The sequence below is a fragment of the Mrakia frigida genome (assembly GCF_051309035.1).
Source record: "Mrakia frigida strain ATCC 22029 unplaced genomic scaffold BDY24scaffold_3, whole genome shotgun sequence".
Classification (NCBI taxonomy): Eukaryota; Fungi; Basidiomycota; class Tremellomycetes; order Cystofilobasidiales; family Mrakiaceae; genus Mrakia; species Mrakia frigida.
In genome coordinates, this window is record NW_027481278.1 from 846,762 (window position 1) to 865,182 (window position 18,421).

Sequence of the window (18,421 nt, forward strand, 5' to 3'; positions counted from 1 at the left end):
AGAACTTAAACTTATCAATATGGTGTGAATGCAGAGCAGCGAGTCGATGATCAAAGAGAAAGAGAAACGTCGCATCCAACGTGAACTAAGATCTACCCCTCGCCTTGACTCCCTCAATGCTTCGACTTCTTCGGTGCTGAACCTCCTTGGCCCCAAGGTACCATTGGTCGACCCATGCCCAACCTCTTCTTCGTTTGACCAGGACCAGCAGACGAACCTGCTCCCGCTCCTCCTCCCGCTCCAGCACCACCCTCCCGTCCTCCCGAAGCAGGCAACCCCAAGTTCTTCATGAACTCCAGCGACGAGTTTGCCGCCGATGTGAACCGATCCAACGAGACCGGAGCAGCGGCGATGGTCGAAGGATCCGCGGAGGAGGTGGTGTGGGCGTTCATGGGAGGAAGGGAGTATCGATCCGTCGTTGCGAGGCGAAGAGGGAGATGCTTGGGAGGATCCTTCATGGGAGGAGGATCGACGAGTTTGCGTTTCGGAGCGGAGGAGGAGTGGAAGGGTCGAGAAGCGGGAGGGGGTTTGAGGTTTGGTTGGGAAGTGCGAAGGGTTGAGGGGTTCAATCCTCCGGCTCTGCTGTTGGACGGCGTCGAGGAAGAAGAGGACGAAGCTGAGGGGACTTGAAGAGAAGAGGCTCGAGAGAACCCTCCGAGTTGAGATGGAGGTGGGGATCGTGACTGGTAGGCTGGTCGATGGGAAGGAGGAGCGAATCCACCAGGCGAGGTCGAGCGTCTCATTGGAGGGAGTGCAAACTCGTCGTCGTTTCCGTTGCCGAAGAATCCTCCTCGAGTGGATGCTGATCGTCCAGAAGTGGTAGTGGCTCCTCCATCCCACTCAGGTGCGAGTTTAGCATCATCTCCACTGGAAAAGGACGAAGAACGGAGCAGGAGTGAGCGATCATTTAGAGGACAGAAGAAAGGGAAGCGAAACGAGGACTCACGCCTTCTCGATCTCGACCAGAATTGCAGCTTCGTCGACTGGAGGCCGTCCTAGAACGGTCATGATGCTCTTCCTAGATTCAGCGTCGATGGTGGGCAGAACGCTCGTTCGAGTCTGGGATTTGGAACGAAAGGGGAAGAAGGTGAGGAGCGATTCGACGAGTCAGAATTGAGGCTGAACAGACAAACCTTGACAGCACCTTCGGGAGGCAAGAAGGGTGAAAGCTGGAGAAAAAGAAGGCTCTTCAGTAAAGAGTCACGACGAAACCCAAAAAAGGAGCGAGAACTGACCTTTCGTTCCTGGAACTGTCCGTTCGACATTCGACCTTGAGTGTACGAGGTGTACTACAGGAAGCAACAGCGTCGTCAGTACGTAATCGAAGAGGAGATCGAGACGAACAAGACTCACGAGAAGGGCTTGAGCTCGAGTCATGGCAACGTAGAGGAGACGTCTGTTCAAAGGAAGAGCGGGAACGATCAGCTCGACGCGTCAACCGAACGAACGAAGAAGGAAGGAAGAGGAAGAGAACGAACCGTTCCTCCATCTGCTCCTTCTCCCCCTCACACCGATAGAAAGGGTATATCCCAGCTTCCACTACCAAACAGGGGCGAGGGGAAACAGCGACGGTCAGAGACGGGAACGGCGAAGACGACGACGAGCTGGAACGGACTCACCACAAGGAACGAACACGACGGGCCATTCGAGGCCTTTGGCAGCGTGGACGGTGGATATGACGACTTTCTGGAAGGTAACGGAATGATCAAGAATCATCCGAGTCAGTAAGGTCAAAACGACGCGTCGAAACGAGAAGCAAAAGACACGAACGGGTACGTTCGCTTCCTCCTCGTGAGTCGTCATGTCGGTAGAGAGCATCGAAGCTTCGAGGAAGACTCTCAGTGGTGTAGCTCTGTAGGAGGAAGAGATGTCAGAAGAAGCACGCGAGAGCTCTCGATCAGGCAAAGCGGACGTGAACTCACGGAGGCGGAATCTCCCTCAGATCCTCCAAGTCGTCGAGGTCATCGGCCAGAGAAATTTCAGCCTGGGCTTCAGCGTTGTTGGATACGAGTGCCGAGTAGTTGACCTATGAGAAAGGCCAGGCAGAAGAGGGTGGGAAGGTCAGAATGGAAGAAGAGGGGAGAGAGCAGACGAGACGAGGCGAGTCGAAACACACCAGCTCCATGATGTTCTCCAAACGATCCTCCCACTTATCGTCCTTCCAATGTTTCTCGAAGTCGACTTCCTTCAGAAGAACCTCGATCAATTCCCCGACGGTCTTTCCCTAGCGAAAGCAAGAAGGAAACGAGGAAGAGTGGATCAGCGAACGTCTCGCTCCTTCTCTCCTCTTCGCAAGGCCACAGGGACACAAAAAGCGAAGTGAGACTCACCTCATCAGCAAGTTTCTTCAACTTATCAACAACCTTGAGGAATTGATCGAGGGAGCTCCGAGCAGCAGTCGAGATTTTGACGGTGCACTTTCCTCGACGTGACAGCTTGATCGGACTGACGTTTGCGGCTTGAGCGGAGGAGATGATGTTGTCGAGGGTCTGGAGGGAACGGAATGAAACGTTGATCAGTCTTAGCTCGAGGGAAGGGGTAGAAGAATAGGCGGATTCGACCTTCTCTCCGATTCCTCGCTTTGGGACGTTGACGACTCGAGCGAAGGCAGGCTGTTGGACGCAAGACGAGGGAGAAATGTCAGCTCTAGCCCAATGGAGGGATCGCAAGTCGGAGGTACGCACTGAAAAATTGGGGTTGTCGGCGAGCTGAAGATATCCGAGAACGGTCTTGATCTCGACACGGTCGAAGAACTGAAAGAGAGACGAGACGAGACGAAGTCAGCCTCGTTCCGAAGAGAGATGTGTCAGAGCTCACCTTGTGACCAGCAGCCATCCTGTTCGGGATCCCAGCTCGTTGGAAAGCCTGCTCGATCGGTCGACTGAGAGCTCCGTATCGCACTGTTCTCGGACGCGACGGAAGGAAGGTCAGGTCGATCCTTCTCTTCGCAAGGCAGCTCGATCAAAGGAGAGAGAGTCGTACTCACGAAGAACAGAAAAATCGCTCCACTCCAGCCCAGTACAAATCTTCAGCCTCTTGATCTCGCTCGCAAGGAAGCTCGCCTCCGTCTCCTCTGTCGCACATCGTTTGAGAACGACGGGAGATCCTGAGCCGTGGAAGGGGATAAGACCTTTGGCGTGTCGAGTTTGGTCTAGTCGGGGGAGGCAGAGCAAGAGAAGGAGAAGGAGTATCGTGAGCTGAGCCTGAACGAGGCGATAGGGCAAGAGGTGAAGGAACGAAACGAACCTTGGGAGATGATGGCGTAAGAAGCAGCGAGAATCGCCCCAGTTGAACGAAAGTTGTCCTCAAGAAGAATGACCTTGGTCTTTGGGAAGTCTTTGGCCATGTGACTGAGATTTTCAATGTCTGTCGGACGGATGAAGGGAGAAGGTCCAACGAGTCAGGAACGACGCAACGAAGACGAACGAGCAAGACAATTCACCTGCACTTCTCCAGCCGTAGATACTCTGATCAGGGTCTCCAACGATAGTAACACATCCGGAACTCTTGGCAAACAGCCTGGGAGAAAAAAGGGTCCGAGAAATCAGCGAACGAAGGAGAGGTGAAGACGTGAGCTGAAGAAAGAGAAAGACGAACTTGAGCAGACCGTATTGAGTCACGTTCGTATCCTGTTTGAAACGAGAAAGGCGAGTTAGCTGGAGGGGACATGGAGAGATGTCAGGAGAGCAGCTCACCTGGAACTCGTCAACGAAGATGTGCTTGATCGACTTCAAAACCCACGGCTCCTGCCTGAACAGCTCGGCTCCTCTCAGCAGCAGATCCTCGAAGTCCAACGCGTCCGTCGCCTTCATCCTAGACTCGTACTCGGCGTAGATCTAGATAAATATTGATATCGATCAGCTATAGCACCAAACCTCTCGAACGGGAAGAAAAGAGAACGAGACGACGACGCGACACTCACCCTCGAGACCATCAGGGTGACTGGATTCCTCTCGACTTTCGCTTCCCTCTCCATCGACATAGGAGTCTTCCCCATCGACTTTCCCTTTCCAATCATATCCAAGCAGCTCTTCGCATCCAGCTTGGCCTCCAGCGATTCGAGTTGCTCCGAGAAGGACGAGAGGATCGACTTGACGAGTTTTTGACTGTCGCTCGCATCCTGAACGGTGAAGTTGTTGGGTAAACCTATGTGAGAAGCGTATCGGCGAAGATAGCGAGCACAGGTAGCGTGGAAGGTTCCTGCAAAGACGAAGTCGAGAGTTGTGTGAGCTAGGAGGAGGCCTGTAAGAGTCAGAGGGCGACGAACCGAGGATGAGCTGAGAGGTTCGTTCAGGATCGATGCTGGCTGTGAGTCGAACTTTCATCTCTGTTGCTGATTTGTTGGTGAAGGTGACGGCGCAGATCTCGTTGGGTAGGATTCCATGATGCTCGATGATGTGAACGATTCGGCTGGTGAGGACTCGCGTCTTGCCTGTAAAGGGAGGAGGGAGGAGCGAGGTGAGCTTCGAGTTGGGGAGCAGAGCCTTCCTCTCGAGATCGGGATGGAACTAAACTGACCTGAACCTGGACCAGCGAGGATCTGAAGTGGTATGGAAGGATCTGAGGTCACAGCTGAGACGAGAAGAGGTGAGAAGAGGCGAGAAGCGAACGAAAGGAGGGAAAAGGAAGGAAGGGAGGGAGGTCGATTGAGGTCAGCTCGACGATTCGTGCTTCCTTCCCTCTCCTCTCACCCGTCCTCTTTGCAGTTATCCTTCCCAAGAACACACCTTCATGTTGCCTCACGCTAAGAGAAGCGAGATGAGAGGGTACTGGCTCCATGGTCGAGCTAATCGAGTTGTTTGAGGGAGGGGAAGGGAGGAGGAGGACGCAAGGGGAGAGGAGCTGGTTTCTGAGAGCTGAGGGGGTTGCTGCTCCGAAATTCGTGGATGTTGAGAGTCCTGGCGAGAGCTGTTGAGAAGAGAAGGCGATCTGAAGGGAGGAGAATAAAGCTTTGTTCAAGCCTGTGGCGGGTGAAAGTCAACTTGGGACGCGAGGGGAGTGTTGAGCTCGAAAGTCAAAGTGCTCCCTCGTCCCCTCAACAACAGTTTTCTTATTCTTTCGTAACCCCAAAATGTCCGACGTCCAGTTTCCGTATCACCCAGCCTTCTTTAGATACTCCCACTTTCGACTCAAGCATCAAACCTATCCCCTCTTCGTCGCGGCCTCGACAGTCTCCGTACCAAACGCCTCTCTCTCTCCCTCGCTTCCCTCCAACTCTCAGTCCTGCACCAAGATATCAATGTCACAAGCTGAGGAAGCTCTGATTGCATAGCATCCTCGAAGGTGAGTTTCTGCGCCGGCTTGAGTGCCAGGAACAGGGAGGAAAGAAGAAAACAGCTCGAGCTCGCATCCCTCCTTCTTTCTTTCCTTTCTCTCACCGCCTCTCGACCGTCCTCATCCTCATATCTATCTTCCCATTTCCCAAACTCGTTTTCTCACGATCCGAGCGAGTTTGGAACCCGGAGGAAAGAACCTCGATCTTTGGGGGACATGATGCTGAGCTCGACTCGTGTCGAACCTCGTTCTTCTTTCCTCCCGTCGCTGTAACTGAGGATCTAAGGGAACCTACAAACTGGAGGGATATGTGGAATGGAGACGAATTCTTCCCTATATCGATCCTCGGCACGTCCAGCTCATTGGGCTTCCCTAACATCCGCGTCGACTTTGCGACGGAGCGAGAGGGGAACAGTGACGCGATCTCTTCAAGGGTTCCAATCGCCTAGGTTCCGGTTTCTCGTCCTGGATGCAGGGAGGTGTACCGTAGAGTTCCCTCGAAAGAGAGGTGACGGATCTGGAGGGGAATCGGCGGGAGTCGTGGGCAGGCAGGAAGGTCGTACCTTAGGGACGCGATCGACCAGATCTCGAAAGAAGTTGAGACCTAGTATAGCTTAGATGAGTACGTTCTTGCCTCATCTTGTCTCCTTCAGTTGCTTCGATCTTTCCTTGCTCAGGAAGCATCGATTTTGACCGACCCTCTGTCGTCCTCCTCCTCTCGTGTCACCGATTATTCCTCCTTCGCGATTCTTCTCTCATCCTCGTCTTCGAGTGTCTCCACCGAACATCTCCGTCTCCATACTCAGCAGCAACTCATCGTATCACAGGCTCGACGCGTTCACTCGGCTACGTGGAGGACGGAGAGGCGGACGCGTAGCTTTGTTGCAGCTGCCAATCGATTTCCTCTCCCTCTTTGTCGTCAGTTAGTCGGAAGGACCGGTCCGACCTCGCTTTCTTATATCGTTGGCTTCTCTCTTCCTCTTCCTTGCTTTTTGCTTCCGAAAACCCTGCAGTCCTCCCCGTCGAGGTCGGCCGACGCGTCTTCCCTCGAGTAGAATCCTCTCTCTTTCTCGCTCAATTTTTCGATCCCTTGCTCAGGTGATCCCTCAAGCCAGATCTTCAGAACAACTCAGAATCGCTCCCGACGATCACCAGCCGCCGGTAGAAGGAGAACAACATGCTGGGGTAGAGAAGGAAGGGCGAGGGGAAGTTTAAGAAGCGGCGCTCCGTCGAGCTAAACGACTTCCTTCTGGCCTCCTGCAGCTTCGCGAACTCCCAACGCTCACTCTCCTCCCCCACCAAAAAGCCCCACCTCGGACTCCTCCTTTCTCTCCACCATCTCCCATCTTCATCCCCACTTCATCAAGAACCCACACAGACACCGTCCTAGCTCCTCCCCTTTCAGCCCACTCTTCTCCCTCCTCCACCACTTCCTTCTTCAACAATGATCTGCTCTCCCCAAACCCTCAAGGCTGTTCCTTCCCAGGAGACTAGAGAGTCCCTCAACTCTTTTTCCTCGTAAGTAGTCTCCCTTCTATGTTCAGGAGCGGGTCCAAGGGGTCGGGTCAGGACGCGAGATCGTTGTGTTCCTTTCCTCCCAGCGAGCTGACTTCACCCTCCCTCCCTTTCTTCACAGATCTCTCGATCCTTCGGAGAAGTCTCCTCAGCTCGTAGTAGAGCTTCCCGTTTGGTCGTCAGAGTGGGCTGGTGAGCGAATTTTCTCGCCGGTCTCGTCGTCTAGGTCCTCTTTCTCCTCTCCTTTCGCTCACACGACCTCGTCTCCTCCGGCTATCTCTTTCCAGATCTTCACTCAGTCGCCTCTCTCAGGGAACGAGCTCTCTCGACTCTTCACCACCTGTGTGACGATCTGAAGGAACAAGGAGTGAGTCCAGCGATTTTTTTCCAGCTACACCTCTCTCTCTCTCCCCACACTCGATGCGGCCCATCCACCCGGCTCCTCCGTTCTCCTTGCTAATTCTTCTTCTTCTTTTCCCTTTCTCTCAGTTCAACCCCAGCTACAAGTTGATCCCCTCTCCCACTATCTACTCCTCCATCAAAATCAACTGCCCAACCTCGCCCTCCCCTTCGGTCGAGCAAGTCGACGAGTGGTCGCGTTCGCCGGTTCACAAAACGATCCTTCTGCCCTCTACGGGAAGGAGCCCAACCCTCATCCTCATCTAATACATACCATCACTCCATCTACTCTACTAGCATCCTGCACATCCTACTCCTCCCTTTCTCCCTTTCCCCTTGCTTGATCGTTCGAGACGCGTCGGCTCATCATTCCCCCACCGCTCTTTTCTCTTCTTCTGCCTAACGAACCCTCTCTCTTTCTCCTATGTACGACACTCTACGACCTCCTCTTTCTCTAATCCCTTGCCCGTATGCCTCTATACTTCTAGCATTGCTACTTTTATTCTGTTTGAACTCGTCCGTCCTCGGCCAGAGCGGTCGTTTCCATCGATGCTTCTCCCTTGCTTCTTTCTCTGCTTTCTAGGAAGGCTTGATGAGGAGGAGAAAGGTTTGACACTTTGCAGTCGTCTTGGACGAATAAAGTATGAGGTTGAGTCGAGAAAGGAAAAGACGGGCGGAAGGTCTTGGGCCTCGATTCCTCGCAAAAACGCGAGTTAGGTCCTAAGATCTGCTCTCGAAGACCTGAGCATGCCGAGCGATTCACGGATACGAAGAAGCGAGCAAAGACTCTGAGCAGGTGCTTTGAAGTTCGAGCCTTTCGTCGACCCTCGATGGAGACGGAAATGGCTGTCGCTTTTCTTGCTCTCTCCGCCTCGCCTGAGAGCCAAAAACGAAATTCTCCTACCACTGAAGCTCTTTGAATTCAGGCTGCACTTCCATTAAAAAACGTAGACTGCAGGATCGAGGTCGCAACGACGCGGGAAAGCAGGACGCGTCTCTCTGAAGTCAGCCCTTCGCCTTCTTTTCGATCAAGTCGTATCGAGAGCTCAAGTATTAGTCAAAGCTTGTCATGCATCGTGTGAGCCTTTTCTTTCCCTCCAGCTCGCAAGATCCTGAGGAAAGGTAAACGACGACGCTGGCCAGAAAGAAGGCGAGACTCGATTGAGGCTGGTCTGCTTCTCCGAGCCCCTCAACTTTTTTCGGTGGTCGTCGTGACCATGTTCAACGGTCTTCAGTACTGTATCGTAGTAGCTGAGCTACCATTCAGCAGTTCGTAGAAAAAGAAGAAAAAAAGCCCCCTTTCTCTGCAGCGAAAAGAGGAGCTCGCTCTTTCCCCTTCCCGTTCTTCCTCTCCCCATCGACCACCACAACTGACTTTGCGAGTCCGTCCTCTGTCTCTAGGTGAGTGTCTTTTCTTCACCATTCTACCTCTGTAGCATCTTACCACTTGCTGACCACGCTTCTTCCGACTTCCTTCCTCGTTGGCAGCTCCCCTTCCCTTCCTCCGCCCTCCTTCTTCAAGCTCACCCTCTTGACCATCCTCCCTTCAAAACTCAACCTAACCACTCACCAACCACTCCTACTCTAATCCTCTGACCCTCATGTGGCGTCCAGCGACCCAAACCTCGGGAACCAACGATCAACCTTTGGGAAATCGACGACGATTCGGCGCTCCTCCAGGAGACGAAGGAGGAGGACCTCCTCAACAGCAGCAGCCTTACGGAAACTACCCTCCTCAGCATCAGCAGCAACAGCAGCAGCAGAACTACGGTCCTCCAGCTCCTCCTCCAGGCCAGTACGGCGGAGATAGAGGGGGAGGAGGAGGTCAGGGAGGCTACAACAACGCTCCTCCTCCTCCTTCCTACGACCGAGAACGACAAGGTGGTGGAGGAGGATACGGAGGAGGCATGGGAATGGGAGGAGGAGGTCCTCCTCAGGACTACCGAGGAGGAGGAGGAGGTGGAGGAGGATACGATCGTGGAGGACCTCCCATGGATCGAGGAAGGGAGCAGCACCAGCAGCCTCCGATGGAACAGAAGAGGGAGAGAGAGGAGGAGAGAGCTCCTGCTGAGGATCCTGGTAAGTTCTGACACTTCTTTTGCTCACTTCTCTGGTCGACCCGTCTCGAAGGAGATCTTCCACAGATTGGTATCGCCTCGTCGACATCGAGGAAGCAGCGAGCTCGAGCTTCCTTCCAGCTTCAGCTCGCCCTCGCCTCCTCGACTCTTCCTTCCTCTGACGAACGACCTACTCACACTCACCTTCTTTCTCCTTCTTTCCTCCCTCTCACTGCCCTTGATGTATCTCCTCACGTTCTCGTACTCGCCTTGGCTTGTTGGATTTATTCGAAGCAGATGCTCCCAGGAAGCGACGATCAAGATGGGGAGATGAGAAGCCCGTTCAGAGCTCAGCCCTCCCTACAGCCATCATGGGGTCGAACGTCTCTCAACAGGAACTCGACCAGTACGCCATCCGAATGCGAGTCGAGGAGATCAACAACAAGCTCAAGAACGGAGATATCGTTCCTCCTGAGCGACAACGGTACGTCCTTCTTTCCCTTGCGAGCTTCGTTCTCCTTCCTTCCCCTCCTTCGTTTCTCTCTCGCATTTCGTGCTGACTCTGCTTCATACGTCCTTCTCTCCATCAGATCCCCATCTCCTCCCCCTACCTACGATGCTCACGGTCGACGAACCAACACTCGAGAGGTCCGATACCGTCGCAAGCTCGAGGACGAACGAGTCAAGCTCGTCGACAAGGCCCTCAAGCTCGACCCAGCCTTCCGACCTCCAAACGAGTACCACGCTCAGAAGAGGAACACCAAACCTCAGGACAAGGTCTACATCCCCGTCAAGGAGTTCCCAGAGATCAACTTCTTCGGACTCCTCCTCGGACCTCGTGGAAACTCTCAAAAGAAGATGGAGAGGGAGAGTGGAGCGAAGATCTCGATTCGAGGGAAGGGAAGTGTCAAGGAGGGGAAGGGACGACCGGAGAACCTGAGTCACGACGCCGAGGAGGATCTGCATTGCTTGGTGACGGCCGATGATCCTGAGAAGGTTCGAGCTTGTGTCAACTTGATCAACGCTGTTATCGCCACGGTGAGTCGAGTCGACTCGTTTCTCGTCCTTTCGTTCAACTCGTTCTTTCTCATTCTAACCTCTGATTTCCTTTCCTTCGATCGTTAGGCTGCATCAACACCCGAGGCTCAGAACGATCACAAGAGGAACCAACTTCGTGAACTCGCTGCCCTCAACGGAACGCTTCGAGACGACGAGAACCAGGTCTGCTTGAACTGTGGAAACATCGGCCACAAGGTTCGTCTCTATCCCTTTTCTTGCTTTCTTTGTTCGATACTGACATTCACCTACTCTTTCCTTCCCTCCACAGAAATGGGACTGTCCCGAGCAGCGAAACTTCTCGGCTGGAATCACTTGTTCGTCTCGTTTTCTTCCCTTCTTCCTCTCCCTCGCTCGAGGACTGACCTTTCTACCTACGTCTCCCTTTTCCAGGCCACAACTGCGGGTGAGCATGTCTATTCTTAGTTTTATCTTTGACTCTCGTGCTGACATCGTTTTCTTTTGTCGAACTCAGCTCCGTCGGACACATGGCTCGAGGTTCGTCGCGTCCTCTTCTCCTTCATCCCTCGCCCCGACCCCAACTTTCGTCGTCGCTGACTCTTTCTTCTGTTCTCCCCTCTTCCTCGTAGATTGCCGAACTCCCCGAGGCCAAGCTCCAGCCGCCAACAACGGAGGAGGACCTCCCGGAGGAAAGTTTGACGCCGAGTACGCCAACCTCATGAACGAGCTCGGAGAGGGAGGAGGAACCGCCATGACCGCTACTCGAGGAATGATTGCTGGACCTGGAGGAGAGGGAGGAGCTCCTGGTGGACCTGCCGGAGGAGAGAACGGTGGATCGAGACCTCCTTGGGCTGCTGGAGGCGGAGGAGGACCTGGAGTCGGGGCTCAGGGAGGTCAAGATCAGGCTCCAAGGGAGCCCAGGCTCGCTCCTTGGAGGGATCCTGCCAACTGGATTACACCTGTACGTTCTGTCCATCCAGTCTTGTCGTCGATTCGTGTTTCGAACGAACGAGTCGAGCCGAAGAAGTCGCCGCTGACCCTTTCCCACTTCCTTCTTCCCTCTCTTTCCCTTCTTCACTGTTCTTTCCCACCAGCAACAACGATCTTCGATGCAGCAGCAACAGCAAGGCTACTCTGGATACCCCGGTTACGCTCAGTCCTACGGTCAACAGCAAGGAGGAGGACCTCAGCAAGGCGGCTACCCTCAGCAGCACCAACAACCCGTCGCGATCCAAGCTCCTTGGGCTCAGCAGCAGCAGCAGGCTCCTCAAGCTCAGGCAGCAGCTCCTTCGGCGAGCATGTACGAGGGTAAGTTCCGACTCCATCAGTTCTCTTCTTCCCCTCCAGTACGTTCTCGACGCTTACCTTCCTCTCGTTTCTCTTCCTCGTTTCTCTCACAGATTACTACGCGTCGTTGGCCGCCGCTGGAGGAGGAGCGAACCCAGCTCCTGGAGCTCCGGCTGCCTAAGAGATGGAAGGTGGTTAAGGAGGAGGACGAAGTTGTATACGTGCGATTTGATCTTGATTATGAACTGTTCAGTGTTCGAAACGGTTGGGAAAGGGACGACGCGTCGGGTCGACGTGTTTGAAGAGCTTATTGCTTCTCTGACCGACTCTGGCGAAGAGAGCTATCCTTTAGCTTCATCATAAGATCTCCTGGGTTCGAGCAGAGTTCGCGTTCAAGTAGAGAAAAGGCGGACTGCCTCCATCGTCGCAACGCGTCGGCTTCCCCTTTTTTTTTTTCATAATCTCGCTTGAAACTGAGTTCGATTTCCCTTATCGCCATGGTTTCTTCTTGGAAGGCTGACGTGTTCATCGCAGCTGACTATTCAACGCTAGTCGCAAAGCAAACCTTTCCTGCTAACGGGCGAGACATCGGAGTCGACGACGGTCGGACGAGAGGGAAGACGAACGAAGGTTTCTTTCTTCTTCTTCTTCTCCTTTGAAGATGGCTTGTTGGAGCAAGGAGAGACAGAGGCAAGCCCCGCAAGTCTCGCCTCGGCATGAAAAGGAAAGTGGAGCTTGGGTTTGGAGAAGAACAAAGGGCAGGGGCGAAGAGATGTCTCGAGCTTCGACGCGTCAAGGCGAGGGGGAGGAAAATGGAGGAGCGTTGCTTTCGACGCGTTTTCGACGACTTCCCCTCCGGATCGCGAGGTCAGCTCTTTTCCAGGTGGCAGATCTGCTTCTTGAGATGTACCTCGAATGTTAGGGTTTCGAGAAAATTGGGACGAAGGTATAGAAAAGATCGTCCGAAGAGAGGGAGTGTGCCCATTCTGCTCCGAGGCTGTCGATCAAACTCAATTCCCGCCACTGACAGCCCGCGTCCCCTTCTGTTCCTTGGTTGAGCTTCAATTTCTTTCAACCTCAACCTCCATCCCTCCCTCTCCCTTCCTTCTCTTTCTCCTTTTCTCGCAAAATTAAACAACCAAGAGAAGGCTTCTCTTTTCTCAACCACCGCACCCCACGAACACCTCCACCGACACTCCTTTTTCAGCCCTCATGCCGTTCAAATCTCTCAGGAAGGGACCTCCTCCTCCCCTCGACTTCTCTTCTCGAGACAGGACCAGTACAAGCGGAGGACCTGCTTCTGCTGCTCCTTACAAGCACTACCAACCTGGACCTCCTACTCCCTCTTCGCCTGGATCGTTCAAGTTCTGGAAGAGGAAGACGTCCTCTTTCTCTTCACCGACGGACGCGTCCTTCCCTCCTTCGACTCCTCCTCCTTCAGCATCCTCCAACTCCTCCTCCTCTTCGAATCCCAGACACCACCATCCATCCCACTCTTACGCTTCTACGTCTTCCACTCCCTTGAAGACTTCAGCCAGCAGCAACCTTCCGGACTTCGAACCTCAACAGCAGCAACAACCCTCGAGACACGCGAGCTACTCTCCTTCCTCCCTTCCTTCCCTCTCCCAGCAACAACAGCATCCATCCACCTCCTCCTCCTCCTCCTCCTCCCATCGATCCTTCCAACTTCCTCCTCTCTCTGGATCGCCTTCCTCTCGTTCCGCTCTCTACTTTGACGAGGACTACGACTGGGCGAACGGACAACCTCCTCCTCCTCCTTCCTCCTCCTCCGCTTCTTCAACCTACTCGAACTCGTCCCTCCCTCGAAACCATACTTCCGCTCGACCCTCTCCACCGGACAGCTGGCACTCCCTTCCTCCAAGAAACTCGCACGTCCCGCTCTCGGCTCCTCTTGCACCATCGGGTTCGCCGAAGGTGTACGTTTCGACGAGGAGGACGGGCGCGTCTTCCAGCCTTGTCGGTGGTGCGGGAGGAGCAGTAGGAGCTGGATCGCATTCTGGATGGGGAGGAGCTGGAGTCGGGATGGGTCCTCCGAGGAGAGAGAGTGTGGGTGTACCGGTGGGAACTGCTCCTAGGATGGGCCATGAAAGGAAGAGGTCGAGGAGGTCAGTCTTTCCTTTCCCTTCGTTCTGGTCTTCGTTCCTTCTTCGCCTCTCGACTTTCGTGGCTGATTCTCGTTCCTCAATCGTTTCTAGTATGTCCAACCTCCCATCCCTCACAAGTCCAGTCTTGATGGCTCGACCAACCCTCGACGACTCCTCCGTCCCTCTTCGCTCCTCCTCTCGACGAGGTCCTCCTCCCGCCTTCCGACCCACCGTCTCCACCTCCTCTCGCCCACCTCCCTCTCGAACCACCTCCCCTTACTCCTCCACCCCGTCTCCAACTACTCCCAACTTCCCTCCTCATCACCACCTCTTCGGAATGGGTTCTCCCTCCGTTCGATCTCCTCTCCAACTCACAGGACTCCCTCTCGTCGTCGTCGTTCCAGCCACTCCCGACACCGCCTCCGTCGCTGGAGCAGGATCCCGATCTAGTGGAGGCTGGGGAGAAGTTGCTATGCCGCCTATCCCTCCTTCGGCGAGTGTCGCGGTCGATTTGGCGAAGAGGATGGAGGAAGCAGCGTCGACGCCGGTCGTTCTCGTCTCGACTCGACCTCACAGTCCCCAGAGAGCTCTTCCTTCGATCGAGGACGCTCAGGCAGCTAGCTTCATCGCTCAAGCAGCGGTCGACCGAGCAGGATCCATCACTCCTACACCCGCTCATCCTCAGCCGTCCTTCTTCGACGAGGAGGACGAGACGTCTCCTCGTAAGGCAGCGATTCGACTTCCAGACATCGACATCCAGGAGCTTGGGCTCAGCTTCTTCAGCGAGGACGTCGTCGAGCCACCCAGCATCCCCTTCGACACTCCCACCCTCGCTTCGTCCTTCGCTTTCCCCACGGACTCGTCGTCGTCGTCTCCGGAAGTCGCCTTCGTCGAGGAGGATCGATCGTCCACTCCTCCCGCTAGGATCGTCTCGACCAGGGCTCGGGCGGGAAGCAAACCTCCTTTGAGCTCGCCTCCCAGGGTGCCTCTGCCAGCCAGGCCAACGGAGGAAGCACCGGAGGAGCAGGAGCAGGATTCGTCCGTGGAGGGGCAGGAGGAGAACGTCGACGAGGAACCGTTCGGAGGAGGAGAAGGATCTCACGGGTCGATGCCTTCGCTTTCCTCGTCGTTCTCGGTAGATTCGACGATCTCAACGTCCTCGTCGGAAGCCGATTGGAGCGATACTCAGGACGTCGACGGGAGCAGCGTTGGAGGAGAAGGCGTTGGAGGAGCTGGAGGACTCGACGAGGCTCTTTCAGAGATGATCAACTCGCTCTCCACCACCGACACCACCACCCTCTCTTCCGCCCCTACTCGTCGTCAGAGCAAAACCTACTCCCTCACCTCCGACAACCTCACCTCCCTCCTCCTCCTCCAAAACCCTTCCGCCGCCGCCTCCCTCACGCCCAAAGCCAACTCGAACCACCCGCTCCCGAAATCCGCCTCCAACTCCTCCTTCATCTCCACTTCCTCGTCCATCCTCAACTCCCCTTCCACAGCACCATGGCACGAGTTCCCTCTCCCTCCCGGTCCTCCTCACACCTCTGCTTCGGCACCAGCTCTGTCAGGGTTGGGCTTGGGGATCGTCGAAGAGGCGGACTTGCCGCCCTCGAGGAGGAAGCAGGCGTCGCCGGTGCTGGTGAGGGATCATAGGAGACCGTTCTACCTGAGTGCGTCGACGGGGTGTTTGGCGGATAAGGTGGGAGGAGCGTGGTCGGAGGGAGAAACGACGCCGATGAGTTCGCCGACGAGGGGGACGTTCGAGGTGGTTGTTTCTCCTCCTCCTCCGACTACGACGTTCGCTACCCATCGTTCAATGGGGTCCGTCGACCTCATCAACTTCGACTCGCCTTCGCCTTCACACACCCTCTCCCCCGTCGTTGGCGGTCAGCAGTCGCACCTCTCAGCCTCGTCCTCGTCGTCGTCGTTGGCGTCGGACGCGTCGGGAGAATCGTCCATCTTCTCGGCGGAGGACGATCTCGGATCGGTGTCGATCTCGCATGTGCAGACGACGGAGAGTGTGAGGTGGGCGTTTGCGAGGAGTGGGAGTGCGACGAGGGAGGAGGGGCAGGGAGGAGGAGTGGCGGCTGGATGGGCGATGTAGAAGCTGGTCTTTGTTTGTCTCGCTCTCGCTCTTTTCTTTCTCAATAATTTATCTTGCTTACTGATCTTTCTCATCTATAGTCGTGTCTCTACATCTCTCTACATCTCTCTTGTCTATCTTTTCCCTCTCTCGTCTTTGTTTCTCGACGCGTCGCGCTTTCTCTTGTTTTCCCTGTCCCTCGTCCCTTGTCTGTTCTCTCTCTCTCAAACTCATCTGTACCACCTTGCAACTTTTCCCGTTCTCGTTTATCTATTCATCGATCTATATCCCGTCTTCCTTCTCTCTTCTCTTCCCATGAAAAGCAAACGAAAAGAAGATCCGTCGGCTTTCGATTTGGTTTCGGTCAAAACGAGCGGTCTTTCGAGCTTCCCTTCCTTCTCTCACCCCCCCCCAACGACCACTCCCCTCTCCCTCCCTCAACTCTTCTTTTCTGCCCTCTTTCTAACAACACTCAGTCATGGCCACCATCAAATCGTCCGCGTTCAAGCTCGCTCTGATCCAACTGGGAGGGACGGGGAAGGACAAGACGGTCAACCTCGCTCTTGCCCGAGCCAAAGTGCTCGAGGCTTCAAAGGGGAAGAGTGGAAAGGAGAAGGTCGATTTGGTCGTGCTGCCTGTACGTACCCTCTTTTCGATCTTGGGTGGCGAGAGAAGCGAGAGAAGGGAGGGAGGCAGGATCCGAGACTTGACCTCCTGAAGGAGAGAGATCTCCGCTCGTCCTCTCTTCGGAACGGAGCTGCTCTCTTCCTTCTCGCTCTCTTTTGCCCTCAAAATTCCTTCCTTCTCGTCGGCCTTCTCTTTTCAACTGACCCTTTCTTCCTCCTTCAACGTTTCTAGGAAGTCTTCAACTCCCCTTACGCCGTCAACCAGTTCCGTTCCTACGCCGAGGTCATCCCTTCCATCGAGGACTTCCCTTCCACGCCCGCCGCCAGCCTCAGCGAGTCCGTCGCGATGCTTTCGGCCGTTGCTAAGGAGGCAGGCGTTTGGCTTATTGGAGGTGCGTCCCAGAGATTCGTAGAGACTGAGAGAGGGAGAGGGAGGGAAGATAAGGATAGGAAGGGCAGGAGATGGGTTGGTGTTTTCGAAATCTCGAAGCTGACCCGACGTTTCTTTGGTCGCCGTTCTTTTGGAGGACAGGTTCGATCCCTGAGCTCGATCCTGTAGATGAAAAGGTGTACAACACCTGTACGGTTTACAACCCCGAGGGAACGTTGGTGGCTATTCACAGGAAGGTCCATCTGTTCGATATTGACATCCCCGGTCGCGTGAGTTTGCTCGTCCTTTTTTTTTCTCTGTTCCTTCTTGTTTCAGCAAGGCTGATTGTGTATCTTCGATGGTGCTGCTGTTGTTCTTTTGATGATCAGATCACCTTCAAGGAGTCGGAGACTCTGACTGGAGGAAGGACGATGAACTCGTTTGAGGCTCGTGAGTTTTCAAGACGCGTCTCGTTTTCTTCCTCAGAATGAGGCACACTGAGCTGATCTTGATTTTGTTGCGATCCTCCAGCCTTCGGTCGAATCGGACTCGGAATCTGCTACGACATTCGATTCCCTGAGCTGGCGATGATTTCGGCTCGACAAGGTGTGCTCGAACCCCCTCCTCTGCTCTTGCACCTCCCACAGCTCTCACTGACTGACCCTTCTTCCTCGATCCTCTCTTTTTCAGGATGCGTCGCCATCATCTACCCTGCCGGTTCGTCGCCTCTTCTCAACTCCCTCGTCCTCTCCCTCGCCCTGACTTGAGATCCCTCCCTCTCTTTCTTCCCTCCCTCAGCGTTCAACTGCACCACCGGACCTCTCCACTGGGAGCTCCTCCTCCGATCTCGAGCGGTCGACAACCAGTTCTACACCGCTATGGTCTCCCCTGCTCGAAGCGAGGACAAGTCCGCGTACCAGGCTGTTCGTTGCTTTCTTCCCTTCCTCCGTCCTTCTTCTTTCCCTCAACTCCTCTGACGCTTTTGCTTCGTTTCTCTCTCGCAGTGGGGACACACTACCTGTTCGTCGTCTCCCTTCTCCCTTTCCTCAAGTCTAGCCGTCTAAGATCCGTTCGCTGATGCCTTCCTTCTCTTCTTTCGCAGTGGTCGACCCCATGGGAGCCATCGCCGGAACGACCGACGAGAAGGAGGACATCGTGTACGCTACTGTCGAGCCTAAGGTGCTCGAGGAGGCTAGGAAGGGGATCCCTGTGACTGTGCAGAGGAGGTTTGACGTTTACGTGAGCTCCTTTTCGTCGCTCTAGGAAAGAGGTCGAACCGAAACTGACGCGTTGCATCTTATTTTGACTCGCAGGCGAACGTTGCTGAGTCGAAACCTACTGCCTAGATTCTCCTTATTTTCGGGGAAAGGGTTTCCCTCATGGACTGTTGGCTGTTTCCTTTCTTTCTCGCCTCGTCAGACGACGCGACCGCCTTTTCCTTTTCCCTCTGTAGATTCGAGTCTTTGTTCCAGCTCTCTCCCCCTTCGTTAGTTGTAGAAATATCGGTTCCTTTTCGACGCTCGATCCTCGAGCTCCTGCTCCTCTATCTATATCATCTTTGAGACGAAAAGTTCGAAAGGACGACGATGAGTCGACGCGTCTCTTTCCCTCTCCTTTTTCTCCCAACCCAGCCCACTCTTCCCAACCCACCTCTCGTTCAAACGTTCAGAACTTCACTCAATCTCGAT

The 18,421-nt window shown here is 54.7% G+C and overlaps 6 protein-coding genes across 6 annotated transcripts; 4 read left to right on the forward strand and 2 right to left on the reverse strand.

Annotated features, from left to right (window-relative positions):
* Positions 1-3: 3 nt before the first annotated feature.
* Positions 4-1,376, reverse strand: BDY24DRAFT_377192 (uncharacterized protein). The gene is made up of 4 exons (XM_076638751.1): positions 1,236-1,376; positions 1,134-1,169; positions 947-1,059; positions 4-867 (listed from the first exon to the last, which is right to left on the reverse strand). The coding sequence occupies exons 1-4, from the start codon at positions 1,263-1,265 to the stop codon at positions 114-116; spliced, it is 933 nt and encodes a 310-aa protein (XP_076500407.1). The 5' UTR covers positions 1,266-1,376; the 3' UTR covers positions 4-113.
* Positions 1,377-1,678: 302 nt separating this feature from the next.
* Positions 1,679-4,579, reverse strand: BDY24DRAFT_426589 (ATP-dependent helicase; the record flags this gene model as incomplete). Its single annotated transcript, XM_076644043.1, has 13 exons — positions 1,679-2,224; positions 2,331-2,489; positions 2,562-2,612; positions 2,685-2,753; positions 2,818-2,900; positions 2,987-3,151; positions 3,247-3,366; positions 3,443-3,519; positions 3,598-3,629; positions 3,696-3,836; positions 3,923-4,200; positions 4,268-4,432; positions 4,519-4,579. Coding segments are annotated over 13 exons (1,599 nt in total), but the record flags the coding sequence as incomplete, so codon positions are not given.
* A 3,154-nt stretch (positions 4,580-7,733) lies between these two features.
* On the forward strand, positions 7,734-7,960 carry BDY24DRAFT_377204 (uncharacterized protein). The gene has a single exon (XM_076638752.1). It carries the CDS (start codon positions 7,738-7,740, stop codon positions 7,903-7,905), a length of 168 nt encoding a protein of 55 aa, XP_076500409.1. The 5' UTR covers positions 7,734-7,737; the 3' UTR covers positions 7,906-7,960.
* Positions 7,961-8,544: 584 nt separating this feature from the next.
* Positions 8,545-11,806, forward strand: BDY24DRAFT_377210 (uncharacterized protein). The gene is made up of 8 exons (XM_076638753.1): positions 8,545-8,589; positions 8,677-9,267; positions 9,543-9,729; positions 9,836-10,283; positions 10,371-10,499; positions 10,573-11,223; positions 11,357-11,570; positions 11,663-11,806. Exons 2-8 carry the CDS (start codon positions 8,790-8,792, stop codon positions 11,728-11,730), a joined length of 2,175 nt encoding a protein of 724 aa, XP_076500410.1. The 5' UTR covers positions 8,545-8,589; positions 8,677-8,789; the 3' UTR covers positions 11,731-11,806.
* A 1,450-nt stretch (positions 11,807-13,256) lies between these two features.
* BDY24DRAFT_377214 (uncharacterized protein) lies at positions 13,257-16,032 on the forward strand. The gene has a single exon (XM_076638754.1). It carries the CDS (start codon positions 13,593-13,595, stop codon positions 15,756-15,758), a length of 2,166 nt encoding a protein of 721 aa, XP_076500411.1. The 5' UTR covers positions 13,257-13,592; the 3' UTR covers positions 15,759-16,032.
* Positions 16,033-16,127: 95 nt separating this feature from the next.
* BDY24DRAFT_377216 (carbon-nitrogen hydrolase family protein) lies at positions 16,128-18,303 on the forward strand. The gene is made up of 10 exons (XM_076638755.1): positions 16,128-16,374; positions 16,596-16,755; positions 16,896-17,023; positions 17,123-17,183; positions 17,265-17,339; positions 17,424-17,450; positions 17,532-17,656; positions 17,738-17,753; positions 17,836-17,972; positions 18,047-18,303. The coding sequence occupies exons 1-10, from the start codon at positions 16,216-16,218 to the stop codon at positions 18,077-18,079; spliced, it is 921 nt and encodes a 306-aa protein (XP_076500412.1). The 5' UTR covers positions 16,128-16,215; the 3' UTR covers positions 18,080-18,303.
* The last annotated feature ends 118 nt before the right edge of the window (positions 18,304-18,421 follow it).